Source organism: Chinchilla lanigera, unplaced genomic scaffold (assembly GCF_000276665.1).
Source record: "Chinchilla lanigera isolate Chin_1 unplaced genomic scaffold, ChiLan1.0 scaffold00005, whole genome shotgun sequence".
NCBI lineage: Eukaryota > Metazoa > Chordata > Mammalia > Rodentia > Chinchillidae > Chinchilla > Chinchilla lanigera.
The window spans coordinates 33,196,213-33,220,077 of NW_004955406.1; the positions used below are offsets into that span (position 1 = coordinate 33,196,213).

Below are 23,865 nucleotides of genomic sequence, written 5' to 3' on the forward strand. Positions count from 1 at the left end.
ATTCTGCTGTGGCTTATCTGTCTTTGGAAGTACATTACTAATTTAGTTTTTGAGAAATTTATGAGTATATTAATAGTTTCCCTTTTTTTTTTTTGTGGTACCAGGAATTGTACTCAGGATCTTGCACTTGCCAGGCAGGTGCTTAAACCACTGAGCTGTATTACCGGCCTCCTTTTCCCATTTTTTTACAATAAATTCTCTTCCCTTTGCTGAATAAAGCTCATGAATAATATCAAGACAAGCAATGTACACCAAGCGGCAAAATACAAATATATCAAAATACTTAGTTATAATCTTTATAGCTTCTTCATGGACAAAGGCAGAAGAAAAGTCCTCCATGCCATATGTAAAATTTAAAAAGTCATTTTTAAATGCTAAGTATTACCTAAAAGAGTATTAGGGAAAAACATTTATCAACAATTTCAAGGGATCAATTTGTTTAAAAATATTTATATGGTACAATTTTCTTGTGGATCATTCTTTAATAGGTTTGCTTTAGAGCCCAAAGTGTGGGGCCTATCCTAGGTATGCTTAAGAGTACAAACTCGGGCCTTATTGTCTGACGGCTGCATCTGAATCTCAGCTCTGTAATCCTTAATGGATTATTTAACATCTTAGTGATTCTTTCTCTCTTCTATGAGTAACAGTACCAGCTTCATTGGGTTAGATAAAATGAAGTATTAATATATCTATTAAACGATCACTTAAACGTTTGGGTCACAAAAGTATTTAAGAGTGAGCTGTCATTATTATTTTGCTATTCACTCGCTTCTAAATTTTGGAGCCATTCTCAACAAGCGTCACACAATAGTGCTTTGAAAACATTGACCTAACCTTCTACCATGTGGCCTATATTTTTGGAAATAAGAAAAAAATACGTTTAACTCTATTGTTTACATATGGCTATATTGAACTATTACTTTTAAGAATGTCCCTGGTGATGACAATTTCTCTTTGGCAAGGTGAAATGGTATTATCTCGCTACGTACCACAGCACTATTTGGCAAGATAGGAGTTGACCAAGATAAAAACTCATCTGAAGGTCCAAAAACGTAAGTGACGTTACTGGTAATTCATCAGGATTTGCTTGAGTTCCAAAAAGCAACACAGGGACAAATAATTGTCATGCAAGAGAACTAAAAGCTGCTGAAAGGGATCATGTATTTAATTCTACCAGGTCAAATGGGAGCACAGTGTGTTAACTTTCAAAGAACCAAAATGGATGGGGTCAGATCGAACAGTTCAGATGAATATCCTTAAATCATTTGCTTGTTTTGCTGTTATACACTGACATTTCTTACCCCAAAAGAACTATAGTTTCTTTAGGACTTCTTTCCTTAATGATTTCTTTGCAATCCTATGATAGGTAACCAAGACTACCTATGGTTAGCCGATTGTTAATATGGCAACTTCTCTCCTTTCAGCCCAGGTTATTTGGTTGAAAGGTGTAAAGTACTAAAACTTCCATATAACATTGCTGACTGTTTTCAGTACCCACTCATTGATTTGTGCATGGAACATTTATTGAGTGATGGTGAAATGCCAGGATATGTGTTAGATTCAGTTTAAGAAAGTCAGACAAGAGGGAAAAATGGTTTCTGTGGTGACTGCACTAGTCGGGGAGGACTAACAAGAAAAAAAAAGAAGTCAGCAAGTGTTATCTGTCAGAATTGTAAGTGTTGGGAAGAAGAATGAAGCAAAGATGGAACTAAGGCTTCAGAGAGCATATTGGAATATAAATAGTGTGACTGAAGAGAGCTTTACTGAGTGGACAACATTTCAGTAAAATCTTGAAGGAGAGAAAAAGAATTATTAATCATGTAGCTGTCTATTTGAGACTATGGAAGATAAAAATAGTCACGGGTACTTCCTGAAGACGGAAGAATGCTTGGAGCATCAGATGAAGAGCAAGGAAGGCTTGAGGTTGAATTGAGGGAGGAGAAGAAAGTGAGTCAAGGAGGTAACTGAGGGTCTAGCGAGGCTCTCCAAAACTTGACACTGGCTTAGACCTTCACTTGGATGATCTGGCAGCCACTGGAGGAACTGGACTTGGCATGTTTTACATAACCTCTTCTTTCTGTGTTGAGAAGTAATTGAAGAGGGGCAAGGACTAGTGAGGAGATTACTACATAGTGGAGCTGGATGACAATGAGCTGAACCAGGGTAGATTCTGGGAGCATTCTAAATGGGAATCTGAAAGGGTTTGTTCATGACAGAATTAAAAAATATCCACCTTAAGTTACCCATTTCCATCAGAAACACAGACATAAACAAATATCTACAAAGAATACAGTGAAAATGAAAATACCAGTGCTCACAAAATATCATGAAGAAATCATAACTATAGAACGTTAAATATAATAAGTGCCTACAGATTCAACATTGTAATTAACCATGTCCTAAGGAGGAAGGAGGGAGATCAGTCAGAGGTGGGAGGATTCACAGATGTGTGATGTTTACTGTCAAAATCTAGAATTCAAAACACATGGATGTTCATAATAATATGGTTATACATTGTAAATATCTGAAATGTCTTCTAATAAATAACAATAAAATGCCTCAAAAGAAAAAAAATATGTTGGTAGTGATAATTTAAACTCTTCCTTTGTATATTTTTTTCAAGGCCACCTTTATCTTTTTTGCTTTGCTTTGCTTTTCTCTTTCTTTTATCTTTCTTTCTTTTTTTCTTTCTTTCTCTTTTCTTCCTTCTTTTCTGTCTTTCTCCCTTTTTCTCTCTCTTTCTCTTTCTCTCTCTTTCTCCTTCCTTCCTTCTTTCTTTCTCTTTCAACAAGCTCTTGCTAAGTACTTAAGGTTGAAGTTGTGCTCACTATGTAGTCCAGGCTGGCCTCAAACTGGGAGAGATCCTCCTTCCTCAGCCTCCTACGTGCTGGGTGTACACGTGTGCACAGCTATGCCCGGCCTCCATCTTACTATTTTCAAGGCAACATTAGTGGCTATGATATACAAGCACCATACCACCCTCATGCTTATGAATATGCTTGGATTAAAATTTTATTTAGGCAGAAATTGGTCATTTTTCTCGCTTTGTATGAAGAATGTATTATATTTTCTCTTTCCACGGATCTATGCATTAATTCAACTTATTGAATAATCAAATTTTCACTCATTGATTTAAAATAACTTCTTTATAAAACACAACTTTCCTAATTACATTGTCTCTATTGGAACTTTCTAATCTCTTAAATTGATTTGTCTCTATTTCTTCACTAATGCCACCCTAACTCAACTACTATAACAACAAAATATTTGAAAATATCTATGATACTCCTTCTCATTATTATTTTCTTTTAAAATTCTCCTTGCCTATCTAGTTTACTTTGTTGTTGTTTGTCCACATGATCATAAAATCAGCTTATCTACTTCAAACAGAAGGCTGCTAGCATGATTGCTGAGATTTAAATTCATAAATCTAACTGAAATTGATATCTTTACCACATACCTTTATTTGTGTACTTATTGCTGGTCTACTTCTCCGATAGCCTTTCACTCAATGCTAAGCTCCAGCAAACTATAAATGTCAGGACCACTGAGCCTCATTATTTACTTTGTTTTTAGAAAGATTTCCAGTGAATGGAACATTTTTTATGACACAGTAGATCTCCAACAACATTTGCTTAAGAGAAGAATTTATCCTCCTGGAAATCTGGGCCACACATACTCCTAGCCTTGCGATGGGATTGTACTGCAATTAACCAGTATAAAGTGAAAATACATCAAAAACGTATTTCTGACACTACACCTATGAGCCACCCCAGCTTAACAGCAGAGTCCATGTGGGGTGTCTGCCTTTTCCCCACATTGCACAGCTGACTAGGAGCTGTGGCTCCTGATGCTGCCACGCATCTCAAGAAAGGATGGAGAGTTCTGCACAAGGCAACCGAAGAAAATCTACACTCAGATTTGAATGGGAAGAAGACTCCTTTTTCAGCCCCGTAACCTCACGAACAGATAAGCGTTTTATTTAAAAACGAATCCATAATTTGCCATACTTGGTACTAAATTTCTTCTTCAGAGCAATACACACAGAAAAATTTAAAAATAGTCTGTAATTAAATACATTTTGCAAGTTAAACATTATATGTTTCATATATCAAATAGGTTTTCCTCTTCCTAAAAACATAGACATTATGATATTAAACATTTAGGATATAACACATATTCACTTATGTTAAACAGAGTTCAGGTTCAGACAAAGAAATATTGTCTTTGATTTTTATAGATGAAATTATATTTAAAGTGATGGCTTTGAGGAGCTTGTAAGACATGTTCCATAAATATTCGTATAAATGGATATATTAAATTATAATTAATATAGTATATATAAAAGGAATGTATTTCCTATTTTATGGACAAAAGATAAAACAAATTTTATAGGAGAATAACAATAGTTAACATATCTTTTATTGCTTCATTTTTTTTTTCATTTAAAGGTTTGCTCTTTAAATGTTTAGTTTTGAACAGTCTTCAGCATGCCCTGAACAAAATGCTCTACGCTGTGTCTGAACCCTTTCGCTCTGTGGTTCTCTGTGGTAAGCCTATTGCTTACTCCTTCTTTGACCCTCCGCTTAAGCATTAGACCCACAGCTTTGCAGGACTGTGCTTTACCTTTTACAATACTGTATCAATAAATAGTGTTCATTCATCCTTAATGTCATGGTTTCCTGTGAAATAAGCTTTATGAAGAAAAGGCTTATGAAAAAAAAAAAAAAAGAAAAGGCTTATGTCTTATTCCCCATGATCTCTGCAAGACTTGAGGTTCATTCTGACATAGAGTAAGTGCTTAATAAATGTTTCATTAATGAATAAAGAATACTCTAACAATGTGTTTCATACTCAATTACTAAATATGCTATCTTTCTAATCATGTAATTTCTTTCTTTTTAACCAGAATAACTTTTTAGGTCTAACCAATAACATTAGCTCTGATATGTTTGTTACTGAAATTTAAAAAAATAAATTCCATAATTACTAACAGAAAGGAAATGAATGTAATGTCATACTAATTGCAGGTTATAAGTAGATAAATAGAGCAGTAATTTAAAAAGGCCTTGGGGTAAAAAAAAACAGAATTAGAAGCTTAGTAAAAATTATGAAAAGCTATTTAATTATTTTTAGAGAAAAAATTGTCTAATATTACTGCCATTAACCTTAAAGAATATTTCAGTTTGTAACACACTATACTTTACTGTCTATTTTGTATGCTTTTGAGGCTGCTCTATTACACTGGCTAATAACTGAAAAGTAAAGAGTATTTCTTAGGTTTTGTTCACTTTTACTTTACAAACAGGTGCCAAAAAATAAAAACTAAAAACAATTGCCAGCTACACTTGTTTGTAAAGATGTTAGTCGAAAAATAAAGAAAAAAGATTAAACAGCCGAGAAGAAAAGGAAACTTCTATCTGTTCTTCTCTTCATTAGTCAGTCCTAAACAAATGACTTTGTGGGGAAAAAAATAATGGAAACAGAAAATTACAAGAAAAGGTGAGAATCATTTAAGAGAAAGGGAAAAATAAAGTCTAGTGTATAAAGTACAAACTCCATATCAAGATTGTGGTTTTCAGTTGGGCCTGTAAGTTTGAAATCTCTCATTCCAATTTCTTTAAAATCATGCGCAAGTTTCCTTCATTAACTAATCATCAATTGTCTCTGTGAAGGAAATGACCAAATGCTGGCTATCATGTAGAGACAGGAAAAGGCTCTGCGTGATGTAAGAGGCTGTGCCCCTGTATAGTATCAGTATTACCATATTATCTCTATATATTATGAGTTACCCACTGGTAACCACTCTCTTTCCACTGGAACATCCTGAGTTTCCTCAAAGTGTGGAATATATGGAAGAGTAGAAATTTAGCTCAAACTTTCTACAGTTATCAATACTGCTACAAGAAACACATTTGAGGGGATGTGGCTGCTCCACAGCTTCTCTGTCCTCTGCATTGGCATTGTTCCTTGTCCTCATGCTGTTCAGATAATCACAGAGGGCTCCACAAACAGATGCCTAATTTACAGTAGACACCCTCTTCTCCACGAGTAATAGGTAGCTCTTTCGGACCTCAGCTCACTTGGCTGGGCAAAAGCTAGAACACCGTGATCTCTGTCAGACTCTCAGACCATCCTTTTATAAAAGGGTAGAAGTATTACAGAATTAAATGGGTTACTTTACTCCTCTTTGTCTTCAGTTTAGAGCAACTGTCACCAAACTTAGGACAATAAGAAAGCCTCTTTCAACATAGTACCAATTAGTTTAAAAACATGATGCTTGTTCTAGTCTGTTTATTGTTTTCAAGTTAGAGATATTCCCAGTTCTGGAGAAAAACCAAAAAAAAAAAAAAAAAAAAAAGTTAGAGATATTATTTATTCCAGCTGACTCTGGGATTGTGTATAAATCAGTCTGACAACTGATTTTTCTCTCAAACACAAGTTGTTTGTTCTTATTAATCCACAATTATACCTTCAAGGCACATGTGTATTTATTGAAAGCAAGTGAGTTAACTCACACACAAGTCTCGTAGGCTTCAGCACAATCAACTGAGACGAGCAAGGTATGGTAGCTACTGAGAATTTTGTATCTTCTCTTTACAAAAACACATTATAAAATATGCCTTTGACTATAGTGAAATAATTCTACACAGTTTTGTTTAATAAAACTTTCCTGCATCAAATTTTCTCAGTGGAAGAAATAAAGAATTTAACTGGAAGTTCTAATTCCAAATACAGTATATTGAAGTTGTCCCTGTTTCCAAAATATATTGATTTCTCTGCTAAGTAATGTACTTGGTAATTTTTAAAAATAGCATAAACCCTTAATTTAATGAGAATGTACTTTTATGAAGTTGCATTTTTATGAAATCTATATTAATAAATTTATATTAATAAAAAATGTTAGAAAGTAACATTTGACTTTAACTTTCATGTGTTCTTTATGCAGATAAAGGAGGTTTTTGCACTAAACATAGAGTACAATGTTTGTGTCTGCAAGCACTGCCTTTAAAGTTGTACAATACAGGAGCTGGGGATTTAGCTCAGCGGCAAAAGCGCCTGCCTGGCAAGCGCAAGGTCGTGAGCTCGGTTCCTGGTACCGGAGAAAAACCAAAAAAATAAAAATAAAAATAAAGTTGTACAATACAGTCATTAATGAAAATTCACCTCTTTCACAATATCATATTTGTTGTTTCACACAGCCTATATTGCAGTTGTCAGGTTTAGTTATGCTAATACATTTTGTTTTCTTTGATCTTAAATAACATAGTTAAAGGTGATAATTTCTGATTGACATGGACTGACACATGACTTGCTGTTAGGTGCTTATTTGTATTGTCAGGCTAAATTATGTTCCCATCTGTGGAAGTAAGGAGTACCTTGTCACCAAGTAGCTTCGAGATAAAATTCTTTTTGCAGTAGATAATGAAAAGCTTCACATATAATTCTAAAATGTTTGCCTATTTGAGTAAAATAAGTAAAATAAAGCAAAATAAAATTTTTATTAATGTTCTATTTTAAAGAGTAGCATATATTTTTATGAACTCATTATATTACATGAGTGTAGATTACAAAAGTCTAAAATAAGTGACCAAAATGTTTAAATCTAGCTAAAATCAATGCACTTCATGAATATAATGTCACACTCGTTCCAGTTAGCTGTTTATATGCCTCACCGAGTGCATTTCTGCAAATGCACATGAGTTATATTAATTCAAAATGGTATCAAGCTTTTACTTTATTTAAAAGTTAAAATATTTTAATGGTATTATAACCTTACATTTACCTTGTACGATAGATATCTAGAGTTTAAGTACTATGGGCATAAGAAATAATTTTGACAATTGTGAACTGTGTCACTATGATTCTGATTATAACTGATAGGATGAGCGTTGCACAGAAGCTTCCAAATCAGGTGAGGACACAAAATAAACAGCTATTGTAACTCTGTCTGAACATTATTCTTGTTAGTCTATACACAGAATGGACTGTAGACATAGGATTATCTTATCTAGAATGAAATGCATTTGAGAACTCTAGATAGAAGCAGTAAAAACCAATACCCAGACACCTCAGTCTGCTAAAAAGAGGTTCATGTATTTATCTTTTTGAATTGCACAGCTACCTCAATTGCTTATGTGATCAGATATCAAAACAAAAATGTAAATTCTAAGATTGAAAATTGTCTATATGATGCAGAGAGTGACAATCAATTTTCCACCACTAGATGGACCTGGGCAGCTGTTTGCTATTCTCAGGATAAGGAACATTGCCGTTGAAATTGGAAAAAATAAAGAAATGCCATAGTTTTCAAGCCTGACTAACAAAAACCATTGTTTTAAAAGTGATATATTTTGTGAAGAATAATAAGAGTTCCAAAATTAAATTTCCAAGGTTGATTGCACGTGGAAGTGGCCAAATTCACTGACCTTAAAATTGGTCTCTCCTTTAAAATCTTCAGTGTAGTTTTTTGAAGTGCCCAATTAATTCCCCTTACTTATTGCAAATAAAATCCTAGAATTCTGCTGAGTTTTCACCTAACTTTAAAACCGCCAGGTGGAAAAAGAAATTAATGTGTCATAATGAAACTGCATTCTCAGTGCTTTACACTCCATTATTAAGTCAGAGCTCCCAGAAGTTAAACTGTTCCACTTCAGCAGTAATAAAAATTGTTGACCAAAATCTACTTTCCTTTCATTCTTTGAGCAGCGTCCACTCGCCTAGTGAGTGCCGTGTGCTCAGCTTATGTTCCAGCTTTCGTGGCCTTGTGCGTAGACACTGCGTTGCTGTATTTGGGACTCGGGTTTAGAGCAGCGTAGCGGCTTCTGTCGCAGTTACATCCCATAAATATCAATATCGCGAGATACAGGAGTTCGGGAAGCTCCTACTGATGTTTACATTTTGTGATTTTTTTTTGTTTTTGTAAAATAATTTTTGCTGCCTTTCTTTTTTTTTGTTTTTGTAAAATAATTTTTGCTGCCTTTCATATTGTCATTTAATTTATTTTCAAAGTGTGAAACGCATCTTACCATAACTAAAGATATATTTATTGGCAACACATGTATTTATTGGTAAATCCTTGAGGAGAAATTTATAAGATTGCAAATCCAGGCATAAGCAATTCTAAAACTGTATGCTGCCCTGATCTTATCTCAATGCAGACTAAGAATGCTCTGATTATGATATATTTGCATGTGTATTTTCCAGTCCTAACAGTACCCCTACACAGTACAGAGACCTGTAATTACTACAATGGAATGAATGGATGCATGGATAGATGAATGAAAGATACGCCACCTCAGTACCTTAACTCAATTCAATATTATATTTTTGCATTTCTCTCACTCATAGCTCAAATTTTGATCAAAAATAAAAATGAAAAGCACGTCTTTCCAAACCCTAAGCTTGATTTGAACAATTTTAAGGTGTGTCTTTTGGATGTTGTTAAATCTTATTTATTACTGTATCATTGAGCTATATATTGATATCATCCTATGAGATATGAAAGAAAGTAATTACTTCAGAATGCATTAGCCAGGACAATTCTCATAATCATATTGTTATTTTAAATTTTCCTTTAGCAATGTTCTGCAATTATTGTTTTCCAGAGCAAGTTTAGTAAAGTAAAAATATAAATCAGGTCAGATGTTTAGAACTGTGGTTGGTTGTTGTCCTTTCCAACGAAAAGCATATTTAAAGAAACAATAAAAAAAGTTTATGAGCCATGTCAGGGGTCAAATGTTACCTATCAACAAGCAGAATTTGGCCCCTTTCAGATGTACTAGTTACTTTTAAACTTAATATAGTTAAACTTTGTTCCACTAAGTGCAGACACAGACTTGATTTTCCATTTTGTAAGCTGAGGATATGAACCAACCATTTCCCTTTATATTTTCTCTACTTTTACTATCAAATTTTAATTTCAGTATAGCCATTTTTATATTCTTAAAGAGGAAAACTTTTTTTAGCTTTATGTGTTTTTGTTTGTTTTATTTTAAAGAGACAAAAATCCCCAATAAAAATGATACAGTATTTCTTTTTCCTTCTTTTCTCTTTTCAACTATCCAAGTTGTTCTTTCCTTTTGAGCAGTTTCTTTCCTTTCTCTATATCTATTAAATCACCTCTTCAGATTACAAGCAAGTGAAGTGCAAGGAGTGACTACAGCTGTGAGTTCACTGCAGGGTCAAGTGGGGCACGAGCATTACATGACCCCCTCTCTGGGTTGCCTGAGTCACTGCAGAGGATGTCCCAATAATTTCTCATTTGTTTTGTCATAGAGTTTAGTTTTCTTCAAGTTTCTTGCCTTTTTTTGAGATAAGAGAGGAAACACATACCTCCCATTCTATATGTACCTTTTGATTTATTCACATCCTTTGTTGAGATTCAGTGCCTGAGTTAGACTCATTCTCAGAGGGAAATTTTATGAATAACTGTCCCTAGCTGTGGTGCAGACATCTGGCTTTCATGCAGGCAAATCTAGAAATTTATTTTGGATCCTAGTTAAAGAAACAGGCAGAGGAGGGAGCATTTTTTTAAGCAAATGATGCAGAGGAAATGTGGGTGGGGCTTTAAAGAATTACTTTCAATGCATCCTTTACTTAAGCCATTTAACTAATATTTATTGAGAAGTTATGTAGAGAGAAACATAGAACGTGCAAAAATGTATAAGCCATGTTCTCTAACTTGAATTAAATTACAACCTATTAAGTAGGGGAAAATAAATATAATTTAAAAGCACTACAATATATAATCCGGCAAAATGTAATAGAATTATATGTACACTCATAGAAGGGAGAAATCATATTAAATTGGGAAGTTTAAAAATATTCAGGAGAAGATAGAATTTTTCATTTAAGAAAAATCTTCTAGGAAGGCAGGAGAAATGCTTTCAAAGCAGAGAGAACTGCTTTTAAAAAAGATATAGAAGGCGGAAACTCCAAAGTATATTTAGGATCATGTTATTTGGAGAAGGAGCCATACATAAGAGAATTATGGGAGATAAGGATATAAAAATGAATTAGTAGCAGAGCAGAGAGCATAGGAAATCTTAAAGAAATATTTACACAGAAATATTGAGATCTAATTTATTAGTGAATGTTGAGGTATTAAAGGCTGCCCAGGCAGACAGACATCAGGTCACAGTAATGTACTGATCTCTCAAACTATGCTTGTTGCTCCGTTTGATCTTTTTTTCCTTTTTTTTTTTGTACTGGGAATCGAACTCAGGCCCTTGCACTTGCCAGGCAGGCACTTTTGCCACTGAGCTACATCCCCAGCCTTACATTTGATCTTTTAATAAGTGTGCTTACACAGTGTTTCTTAGGTAGTTATATAGGTTAGTAATTTTAGGTACACCTAGTAAAATGCCTTTGTCCACAGATTTTCCGATATGCACTAGTTTATATGAAAAATAGAGTAAGTTTATGAAGTATATCATTTCCCTTTCTTGTGATGGTCTTAATTCTTATCTCCAGGCTTGTATTAGGGTTTTGTTTGTTTTTGTTTTTGACATGGAAGAAATGAAGAAAGGACCACTAGGGATATATACCCACGTGACCCTTTTTAATTCTCATTATGAGTGGGGTTCTGTGCAGCCAGCAGGCCTACTGACATAGATAAAACAAGAACAACTTGTAGCTGTTTTTCAGTCGAACCTATAGCTATTTCCCACCTCAATGGCGGCTGAAGTGTATCCCCCAGCAACTCATTTTTTGAAGCTCTACCCTCCTCTAGTACTTCAGAAAGTGGATATCTTGAGAGATAGAGCCTAAAAAGAAGTGTTTAAATTACAATAAACCTGGTAAATCGAGTCCTGAACCAAATGGATATGTGTCTTCATACCGAAAAAATTTAGGCAAGAAAATAAGAAAGCAACCAGAGACATGAGCACAGAGAAGAGATGTCACATGAGGACACAGCAGGAAAGCAGCCATCTGCAAGCCAAGGAAGGAGGGGCTCAGGAGAAACTGAACATTGATCTAGGACTTCTAGATTCCACAACAGTGAGAAAATAAATTCCAGTTTTTTAAGTCTGCTGGTTTTTGTGTGGGAGCCCTGGCAAACTAACACCATGGCCAAGAAAATCTATGGGTTTTAAGAGCAGAGTAGTGTGAGGTGGGAGAGTTTTAGAAGAGCAAATGTGAACTGCTATGTAGTTTCGTGATGCAATGAAATTCACACCCATAGTAAGAAAGAAGTAACAGACACAGGATTAAAAAAAAAAAAAATGAAAAAAGGCCTTTTCACATAGGTCAGATGATGGAATACGGGACAGTTCCACATTCCTTCTTGGGATGTAGTCAGCTGATCAGCAGCCTATGATGAAGGGTGAGGCAGTGCAATATAATTAATTTTGGTAGCCAGAGGAGAGCCAGTGCAGCACCTCGCACACACACACACACACACACACACACACACACACACGAAGATGTATCTGAAATATAATACAATATATGTAATATAATATATGTGATATATTACTGAACTAGTACATAAATGGAGAAAGCCATCTGAGGAAGCACAAGGTGACACCAGAGTGATCAGAGAGAGGCAGCTGTATCCTGTCGGGGTCTTTCACAAGACAGCTCTGCAATTTAATAAGCAGAGCAGACATGTGCTCTCACAAGCGTTAGTCATGGTCTTAAGGCTCACCAGGAAACTGCCCACTAGATGTATTGCCTGTTGTCCCCAGTTGGATTAACAATAGTTATACTGTTTACCTTCGTGAGACAAAAGGAGGGGGGGAGGAGTGGGGCATTATGTATTTAGTCACACCTTTTGATAAAGAACATTTCACCGCCATTATGGTTTAGACCTAAAATGCCCCTGAAAGTCTCATCTGTTTGAAAAGTAATGGGTCGTGGGTTGCTACCCTCATCAGGGGATTCATCCACTGTTGAGTTCAGTCTTGAATGTGCTCTTAGGAGGCGGCACCTAATTGGAAGTGTTTCAGGGGGGCGTGACTGGAAGGGCAGATTCTTGTCCCCTTCTCTTGTCTTCGCTGTTTCCCTGCTGCCATGGGATGAGCAACTGTCCTGCACCAAACAAGGAGACAGCTAAGCAATTTGGGAATGAACCCTCCAGAAACTGTCAGGAAAATTAACCTTCTCCTCTTTTAAGCTGTAACTGTCAGGTATTTTTTCCTCAGGACAGGAAAACTGACTAAAGCATCCACTTTCTGCTGTCTGAAGGTCATAGGATTGTTAATGGTGTGGAGCCATATGGGTTGGAAATGATGTGGGGTCTGGGAAGAGAAGTATGTTAATCGTCTCATACACGACAGGAGCAGCTGCAAATTATACAGTCATCTAGTGATGGAAGTCATACTTTGAATTTTTAAGTTATATCAAACATAATTCCAAAATTATATTCAAATTGGCTGATTTGTAGCACTCAAATGTATTAAAATGTTAAATTGTGTGTGTGTGTGCATATGTGTATTTTACAATAAAGGAAATGCCTCTCATGCTGACTTACACTCCATTTTTTTCACATACGGGAGAAGAGTGACTGAACTAGATTTGCCAGATTATAAAATATAGTTCTCTGTCACAATTTTTGAGTGTGAAATTTCCAATAGAGCTAAAGATAGCTCATTTGAACATGGTCTCCCACCCTTTTCTTCTTTTCCTTTCTGGCAGTCAGGATGGTAATTATAATCCCTATTACTTTTGAGAAACTTTCTCTTCCACCCACATGGCAGCTGATTCTCCAGCCTCTCTGCGAGAAGCTCGGGATTAAAAGGAGAAAGTCTCCCTCTAATTTACCGCTACCTCCTTCCCTACTTCCTTTCATAGTGATTCTGCTTGATCCTTTTCCTGGGGGCAGTTATGATGCCAGATTTTCTTTATCTCTCATCACAGTGAGTAAAACTGGATGCTCTGGATGTCTGGGAGCAATAGAAATGGGAAGACTCCTGACTAAATTCCATCTGAAGTTATTTGCCTAGTGGTCTGAGAAACACTGGCGTGTTCTGACTACTGTGATCCAGACCTTGTGCGTTCAAGACAGTAGGGTATAGCGAAACAGTTTTTCTTGCCTTTGGCATTGGTCTGTGCTTCTTCAAAGTATATATTTTCTTAAAGATTCATTGGGAAAACTCTTGCAATCAGAAGACTATCTAAAGATATGCAAATTAAGCTAAGTAAAATATTTAAAACTAAAATTTTAAATCCTCACTCTTTCCTTGTCTTTCACTACTTTCACATTGTGAATAGTATCAGTTATTTTGTAGGACACTGTCAATATGGGTGTGTCTGATGTTTCCTCATGATTAGAAAATGGTGGTAGAAATATTGTCAGCTGTATTTAAAGCCTCATGCAATCATAGGTGGACACTTTCAAAGGAGATGGATTGGGGTGTGTGAATGTGGATTAAGGTTGTGATACTGGGATTAAGGGGAGGATAATGGAAGCCCAATCCTGGGTGTGGGTGGCACCAATCAATAAGCTTACAGCCTGGATGGAATACAAAGGAAGAGAGGAAAGACAGGCTCCGTGCTACTGCTGCGGCTACTTGCTGCCTTCTGCCTACCCTGCCATCCGCTGTCTCTTCTGTGCCACAACCCTCTGCCTTGTTGCCCTTCCTTGGAGCCACCTGGCTATGGAATAACCCTCTGCAGACTGTGAGCTGAAATAAATTTTTCCTACTTTAACTTTAGGTGTCAGGTATTTGGTTCAGCAACAAGAAAAGTAACAAAGACACCTATCAAAAGTAGAAAGACAAATGCTATGTCCTTGAGTGCATCAAGCACAGAGCTACATAAATTTGTTATATCTTTTTTTTTTTCAGCAATGGTGATTCAACTCAGTTTCTCAAGCAATAGGCGTGGTAGATCTTTTGACATATCTTTTCATTGGTGACCTTTACCTAGTTCTGTTGTTTAAGAGGGTATTTGGTCAGTTTCCTCACTGTAAATTTATAATTTTTTTCTTCATCATTATAAAATATCTTGATGAGATATGTCAAGACAACACAGTTATTCTGCTTCTATTCAAATTTTTAACCACTATTATTAGCACACATAGGGCTAAATCATAAGAATAGCAGTGTGGTGTTTTCCTAATAATGACTTAATATTTTCCTTTTTTGTTGTCTTAGTTGGAATTCTTTAGTGGGAAATAGCCATCCCTTTTTCTTATTTAGTTATTACATTACATCACTAATCAGTGTGGGCACCTGGATATTTGTTTTATTTTAGAAATTAAAATCTAATGTTATCATTACTTATTTTATAGCTCAAATTATTCCACCTTAGCCCACTAGGAACTAATTTATGCTGGTTTTTGAGTCCTTGGGACAAACACCACGCTATTCAGAGAAATGCTTTACATTCTGGTATCTCAAGATTTTCCAGGTTTATTTTGTACCATTCTTATACCAGTCCTACAGTTGACCAGTACACCAAAACGCATAGGTACTGTTTCTGGAGAATGATTTGAGTAAAGAAGATCCGAGCCCCAAATTTGTTCATTGCTAGTCACTGTTAGTCACAGACATTCGGGTGTCATTGTTTCCAGGCTTATTCAGGGAGAGCCAGGAATTTTGTGTCATACATTGTGGCAGACACACACTAATGGAGATCTATATTTCTGTATATATCCTTTGGTGTGTATGCATAAGAAGTCATGAATTTAAACTTATTCCAATCATGTCCACAGAAATTATGGTAGATTTGACTAGGCTGAGGAGAAATAGCTAAATCCAATATAGAGGTAGGCTAAGTTTCAGGACCAGAAAATATACATTAATAGAAAACCTGAAGAAATTAAAATAAGGTCACTAACTTAACAGTTTTAGGTTCTCATTTTGATAACTATATTATTAGTATAAAATGTATGATATTAGAGAAAGGTTTTTGAAAGGGGTATGCAATAATGCTTTGTAGCATTTTGACAACTTGTCTCTAAGTCTAAAATTACTTCAAACAAAATTGGAGAAAGTGATTAAAACAGTGTGTAAGCAACTATTTCTCAACTTCTTTGAGAATGTAATTTAGTTTTCCAAGGCAAGTATTAATGTCCATCCAAAAGTTTTTATTCTGCTTTAGAACATAAATTTGACAGTTGTATGACATCAAACCACAATTTTTACACCACACTCACAAATTAATTACACTAAATTCTGGTTTAATGTGTTTGTACAGTGCTCACAAATTTTTCAAAACTCTTATGTAATCTCTTTGAAAGAGTTATTTGAGAAGACCTAAAATTTACTGATGCATAAATGCTCATGATATAAAGTTGAACACAACCAGTTCTCTGCAACTTTACAATATTTTCCTTTTGATTAGAGGTACAATAAAAGATTGAAAGCTAAGGAAAATTATTATGAGTCAGGTATTCTGAAATTTTCTTCCCTTTCTTATGACATTAATTGTTTTGGAATCAATAAATAAAACTTAATCACACGTGTTTTTATAAGTTACTTTTCTTTTCACAAATAGCATGACAGCAATATTAGAATCTGCTACTTGAATCCACTCATGAAAATAACATAGTTACTCAGTGAAGTAATAAAGGACTTCTTATGAAATAACCACCCCTGGGGAACATATTTATAAAATGACAATATTTTAAAATTGATTTTGCTAAAATATCAAAGTTATTTTACTCCTCTCTCCTTCCAAAATATGTAAGGAAAGTAGCATATTTTCCTCAAACTTTTTACATAAATAAGACCTCAGACTTTACCCACTCCACTCCAAATACATGTGGTTTTGAGTTATCTAGTGTCTGTAAACTATGTCTCTTGTCTCTCTCCAGCCTGTCAAATGACATTAATGTGCAAGGCTAATCTTGGTACTTTTATGTTACAGCTTGCATCATGATGTTCCCCCAAAACCTCAGACACTCATAGGCTGGGTTTTTTGGAAGTGGCAGGATCTAGGATGTGTGATATTGGGATTAAAATCATGGGATATATAAATGAGTTCAGCATAGTTCTGAGTAGGGATAATGGAAACCCCACCCTTGGTGTGGGTGGTACCAATCAAGAGGCTTACAGACTGGATGGACTATAAAGGGAGAGAGGGAAGACAGGCCTGCTACTTCCTGCTACACCATGAACTGTTTCTCCTCTGAGATGCCCTTCTATGATGCTTCCCTGCCTTAGAATCAGCCATTGAGGCACTGAAACTTCTACAAACTGTAAGCTGAGTTAAACCCTCCCTCCTTTAACTTTGGGTGCCAGGTATTTTATCTCAGCAGGGAGCCAAAAGTAATTAAGACATTGCAGAACCTGGTTGATATAGATTTATGTAGCCAATGACAGAATTAAAAATAACTCACTGTGGTTGGGCACGGCTCTCTAATCTCAAGACATCCTTGACTTGACTGTACGGTTTCATTGCTCTAAATATTTTTATGTGCCAATGAAAGACAAATTCACATATTCATATCTTCAGTATGCATTTTTTCATCATCTTCAGACCACATATTTGTCAAAATTTGGGAGTCTCGGAACCATTCCATGATATCTTACGTAGAGTAACAGCTAGTATCCATAAAATGGTTTGTAAGACTCCATGTGAGCTGGTGTCATTTCTCTTCAGTTCTCAGCTTTTAAAATTTGTTCCTCCCCTGAACCTGCTCTAGCCACAGTGGACTATTTACTGTTCTTCAAGTCCCCAGAAGTTCTTTCTTGCATCTCACAGTTTTGCTCCCTCTGTACCTGAGAAACTTGTATCTCAGATGCTTGAATGGTCACTTTGTTAATTTGTCAGGCCTTTGACAAACTATCAATTCCATGAGGAGTTTTGACATGTCATTTAAACTAAATGAGCTGCTGCATCCTCACCCTATCTTGTCTTTCTCTATTTTTCTCCATTGTTACTTTGGTTTTATCTGTCTCATTAATTAAAATAAAAGCCCCTTGCAAACAGGGATTTTTCTGTTGGTTTCCTCTCTGTATCCATGACATATGGAATGGTTCCATAGCATATTGAACATTCAAGCAGTAATTTCAAAATTAATGAAAACAGTAATGAATTAGGTAAAAATTATCTCAACTTTCTATGTAAAATGACTGCAAATGAAATTGAGCATGTAATTGGCTCAAAAGTTGGGTTTAGCAATGAGTGAGTCAACCATTTCTACCAAAACAGGTATTCTTTTTCCTCTTTACCACATTTCCTTCCTAAATTTATGAGTTCCATTTACAGCACGAACACTAGAAGACAAAATTTTGTTTGTAATTGGGACATATGGTTTCCAGAGAGTTTGATTTTAGTTATTATCTTAGTAAAAGAAGTTTTTGAATCTTACACTTTGTAATAATAATATGCCTATCCTTGGTTTGGAACATAATATTAAACTTTCAGGGAAACAATTATCAAGATAAACACAACACAAAAACTATACTGCAGTTGTACTTGATGTTTCCTTATTTTAATAATGCCAAGTTTATATCCCAGATTTGGGCTCTTTCTTTAATGTCTGTGATGACTTTCATAGTAATTCGCATATAACATTTGGGCTACCAAAGTTAATTACATGACTTAATATATCCCCTGCTAAGTTGCTTTGCTTTACCTTTCATTCTGATGATATGTAACCTAATGATTTAACAGGAATATATATCTAATTTTAAATAAGTATGTGTATATGTATACATTGCTAACAGATACTACAATCAACCTCAAATTTAAATATAAAAATATAGTTACATCCTTAATGAAAAACTGAAAAACAGAGTTTTGTCACTATATATGTAATTTTTAATTATAAGTGTTACTTTGTGTCAGCATAGAAAAACTGTATTAGCTACTCTAAAATCTTTCATAAAGCACTTCTATTTTTCTACTAAAGAAGCTTGAGCCCAAATACTTGATGTCTCTGTATCTATATGTCAGAATGAAAAGAAAGAAATTCAAGGTGTTCTAATGACAATGCCGGTCCCCTAGCTGTGCAGTGTGTAACATGACACCCCCACTGTAGTCAGCTATGATGGTAATGGATCCTACATATTTTTAACCAATGTACTTTTCCATATTAGATGTTAATAAAATTACTATAAAATCATCCTTTTCCTCATTGATGGCTTTCTAAGGAAAATAGTAATTTTCTCTTTATCAAGTATAGGTATTTCAGTCTCTAGATTCCATTCCCCCCTCTCTCCTTGCATTTTAATCTTTATCTTTAGTCATATTTACCTCAAAGATGAGACCTTAAAAGCCAGCAAAAGTAGATAAATACATTCATATAAGCAAACAAACATATGTCAGAGAAACTTTTCAACTTCATCATTTTTCTATGAAACAGCGTATCATTGTTTTCTTTCTTAGGTTCATAAACAAACCTAACAAAGTGACAGTCTCCAACATGTTTCATTTTCTTACCATTTCTTTTTTCTCATCCTTTCTCAAAATAAGAAAGTTTCTATTTCTTAAAATCATCTTCTCATCTGAACAACTAATCTGAAGACAACAATATGCAATATGAATTCACCATGGGTGAATTCCTGCCATGTTGTTTAATGAAACTGTGTAATTTGTAATTTTTTAAATTATTTTTTATTCTCTTTAATGGTTTGATCAATCTTGCATTCTTACGTCTGGTAATCTGAGCAAGTTCTTTGAAAATAACAATATTTAATATAACAACCAGCGTTGATTCCTATCATTTTGTTTTGAAACCCTGTATCATTGGTACTGTTTTTGTGTTGTTTTGTTTGGGGCTGTGTTGTTGTTTTATTTTGTCATTGTTTTCTATTTTCTTTAAAACAAACAATTAAAAAATTGGAAAAAGCTATTTTTTCAGAAGTTCCTAGATACCAGTAGCTTTCTGTTCGCCCAAGCTCCAGCAACCTAAAAGCATGTATTTGTCTAACAATCCAGTTCTCCTGAGATAGTCTTATTACTTTTTATTTCATTACATTATACTTTTTCACCAACCAAAGCTATATGTCAGTAAAAACTACAATGAGCTATACACTGTAATTTAGTTTCAACCTATGAGTCATGTGAAATAGGATGGAGACCTTGCTTTCTCATTTGTATGTATGACAATACATTTGGACTAGAAATTCAGAGATACAGTTTTATTATCTATGACAAAAAAAGTATTGCAAAATAATGAAGACATAGGTGAGTTTTTCTGATTGTTCAATGAACTGCATGTAAACAAACTTGCAGAACTTTAACTGCATGAAAAATGCTGATTACACTCTGCAAAAAAGAAATGATTTTATTCATATTTTTGGTACAACTTTTCCACTGCACAAATTAAAGGCTTGTCAATGTACAGGACAGCAGTACTTCTATTCAGAACTTGAGAAAATTGCTCCTGGGAAATTCTTACTGTCTCAATGGAAAAGAAATTCTACTAGAAGTAAAATAGTAAAATCTGCTTTAAAATATCACTGGACATTTGCTATTTTTATGCTGTTACCTGTTTACCTACTATAAATCTCAAGGAAGGATTTTACTCATCCTGGATTTATTTCTCGTGGCACTTCACTTAAATAAGTATCAATTAACCTCTGCGATTTAAAGAGGCATAGCCACAAGTATAGTACACAGTAGAATTTAGTTAGAAAATCAACATTTCGTCTGAAATACTAAACTAAGAATAGAGAAAGGAATGAAATGAAAGGCAGTGCATTTGTTTCTTTAAATAAGATCAGTGATTACCTTCACTCTTTATATTTCCTTGCTCATCCAAGTTAAATCTAAGGAACTGTCAAAATAAATAGGAACAAAAAGTTCTCAAAATACAACATTCCTTCATCTACCTTTCTACTTCTAACTACATAGAAAACGACTTATTCTGCACTAATTTTTATAATTACTTTTAATAATAAAACTATAATTGTGAAGTCAATTGTATACAAAAAAACTTAGGTAGATAAAAAAAGAGTTTAATATCCATATACTAGTGACTGTCAGAATGATTATTTTCATACTTTTATGCAACATAAGCATTAACATGCCCCAATTCTAGACCTAACAGGTGATGTGGACACTAAGAAATTAGGATGCAACACATTATTTCAAGAATACTGAAAAAAGACTGCAAATGACTATCAATATTCTATTCTTGGACACCTTAAAGCATATATCTACCACATAAAGGTAACTCACACAAATGTAAATATACTTACATATTTAGCTGAAAACTTTGGCTTACTATATTTCTAAATCATATAACCACTCCTCCATTATTTTTAAGTAATTTAAAATGTTATTTTAAACAAAATTATACTTACTGCCCTCGAGAAGTATGGACCAGTAGTGTGATAAGTGTAGATGTCGCAGGGCATATACAGTTTAAAGCTAACATGGCATACTTAAACTCTTCTTCACAAACAACATGATCTGTTTAAAATAAAATAGGTAAATTAGAATAATTCACCTTGGGAGAATAATATTTTTAAATACTTATACTGCATGAAACTACAGAATCACAATGGAAACACACTTGTTACAGAAATGTTTTATATGTGGGATTGTAGCCCCAGAAAATGTTTCATAAGATAGTATTAAAGAAGGGTTTAAATGACTGAAAGAGCATTAAATCTTTTAATCCTAATCCTAGCTTTAACAAAACTGGCAACTTTTGATAAAATGCTTAATCTTCCTATTATCAGTATGGTACTAGCTAGGCTTGGAGTAGAATCTGGAATATGCATCTGATAATGTTATGTCTCCTTTAGTTCTGATCATTCTGTGGTATGAAAAACAATAATAGTGTACTGAATTTACAAATTCATAAGCATACAGCATTTTCCTAGAATAAAAATAACAGATTTTATGCTGTGAATACAACTATTAATCAAAAAAGGATTAAAATAGATTGAAGTAGCAAGTATGCTGGATATTCAAGATCTGTAGATTGTAGTGTCAAAAGATGGTACTGAATATAAATTGGAAATAAAGTTCAATGATGTGAAAACAGAGTCTGCGGGAGATGATGCTACCCAGGGTGCATGGGTGCCAGTCGCACCTACAGGGTGTGATGCAACTCAGCCCACGTATATCATTGTTTTATGAGAATGAGGGTTCAAGAAGTCACTTATCGGATTTCCTGCAGAAGTCACTTTTAGAAAAGTGAATAAAATGTTGCTTACATTATAAACAAAAAATCTTTCTCAAGTAAGCAAATATAACTTGTATTGGAAACCAAGTACTGTATTTTTAAATTCTAAGGCAGAAAACAGTTGTGTTAGCTAAAGGAAAAAACAGAAGATGGAAGATATCAGTGAGCCAGACCCATAAGCTGAACATAAACACTGTGTAAGTTAGGAATAAGTAAGAGAAGATTACTTGGGAAATAGTTTAGCAAATGCTCTGCTGTATGAAAGACCTTGTTATTTTTTCTTTTGCTTTAAATTGCCTTGTTTTTGCTGATGTCTATTGGTTTATTGAAAGGAACAGTTAATGCTTAATTTTCTTTCTTCACCAATTTTGCATGCTTATATCTGGCAATCTGAACAACTAATTTGAAGACAACAATGTGCAATATCACAAGCATTGGTGAATTCCTACCATCTAGTTCAGCAAATCTCTGCACCTAGTGTGTTTAGTGAAGCTCTGTTCCTAATCTGTTTTTTACTATATTTTATTCTCTTTAATTTATTCTCTTTAATTGTTTGATCAGTCTTGCATTTCTTACATCTGGCAAACTCAGCAACTTCATTGAAGATAACAAAATGTGATATAACAACCACTGTTAATTCCTATCATCTTGATTTGAAATCCCATATTGTTTTTATTATTTTTGTGTTGTTTTGGTTTTTTTCTTTGTTGTTGTTATTTTGGTCTTTTTCTCTTTAAAATAAACTATCTTGTTTTTAATTTTTCTTTTTAAATTTAACAGAAAAATCATATCCTATAGCTACATCTCAGGAGTAACTCTCAAAAATATCTAGGATATCCTAATATATGTCTCTGTCTCTCTACCCTCATCAATATGTTGTAAGATCTTTAAGAAAAATTACAAAAATATAGCCAGGATACTTAATGCTTTTCAGGAAAAACAAGCAGATTCTAAATCAAATTTTAAAACTAGAGAAGTATACTTAATCTTTACAAAAGAACAGTGTATTTAAATCACAGTTTCAATATCTCTCCAAGTATTTTTTGAATGTGTATGCTCAGTCTCTGAAAATCATGTAAGAAACTGCTAAATGCAGACTGCTATTACTTTAGACTTATATGACAGCAAACATAAGGGACCCACAAGTTTTAAACTAAAGGCAGAACATATGATCTGAGAAAACTATGTACATTTATTATAACATGAGATAGAATTTTAAAAATCCAAACTGTAATAGAAAATTTGGAAGATGTGATTAGCATATGTGCAATATGACAATTATTAACTTTCTCTAACTATAATACACAAACCACATTTCTTCCAGTAGAAGAATGTTAAAATATGTGGCACACATGTAGCACTTTGGAAATATCCCTTCTTATTTTCCTTCAATAGTTAAAAGAAAAATATCTGGTCTTTTCTCTTCCCTTTTTTTTAATGAATGTGTGCATCTGAACTTGGTAAGGAACGGATAGGGAAGAATTGTGTTGCACTTACTAATTTTTCAAAAACTGAAGTATTTGATATTATTCTAATATAATCGGTGTGAACAGGGAGGAAAAAAGACTAATAGATTTCTGGTAGCCATTTTTTTGTCTGCATATGCCTTTTCTTACTCAGGTAAACATTTTGCAGTATCCATCAATCATTCAAGCTATAGGCAAAGGTACTACCATTAATAATGGTGATTTTGCACATAAACAACATATATGTTAAACTGTTTTAGAGCTATTCACATCCATATATATATAGAGAGAGAGAGAGTAACTATAGAGACATTGTATATCTATATATCTATATATAAAATATCTATTTACATAATGGTGTTA

At 34.2% G+C, this 23,865-nt stretch overlaps 1 protein-coding gene across 2 annotated transcripts in view; it reads right to left on the minus strand.

Moving 5' to 3' along the window:
* The window catches only part of Kcnt2 (potassium channel, sodium activated subfamily T, member 2), a 360,773-nt gene that overhangs the window by 115,643 nt on the left and 221,265 nt on the right, over positions 1-23,865 (minus strand). For both annotated transcript variants that reach the window (XM_005375111.2, XM_005375110.2), the window contains exon 14: positions 21,207-21,315. In XM_005375111.2, the coding sequence (XP_005375168.1) occupies positions 21,207-21,315 (109 nt within the window). The remainder of the gene's footprint in view (positions 1-21,206; positions 21,316-23,865) is intronic.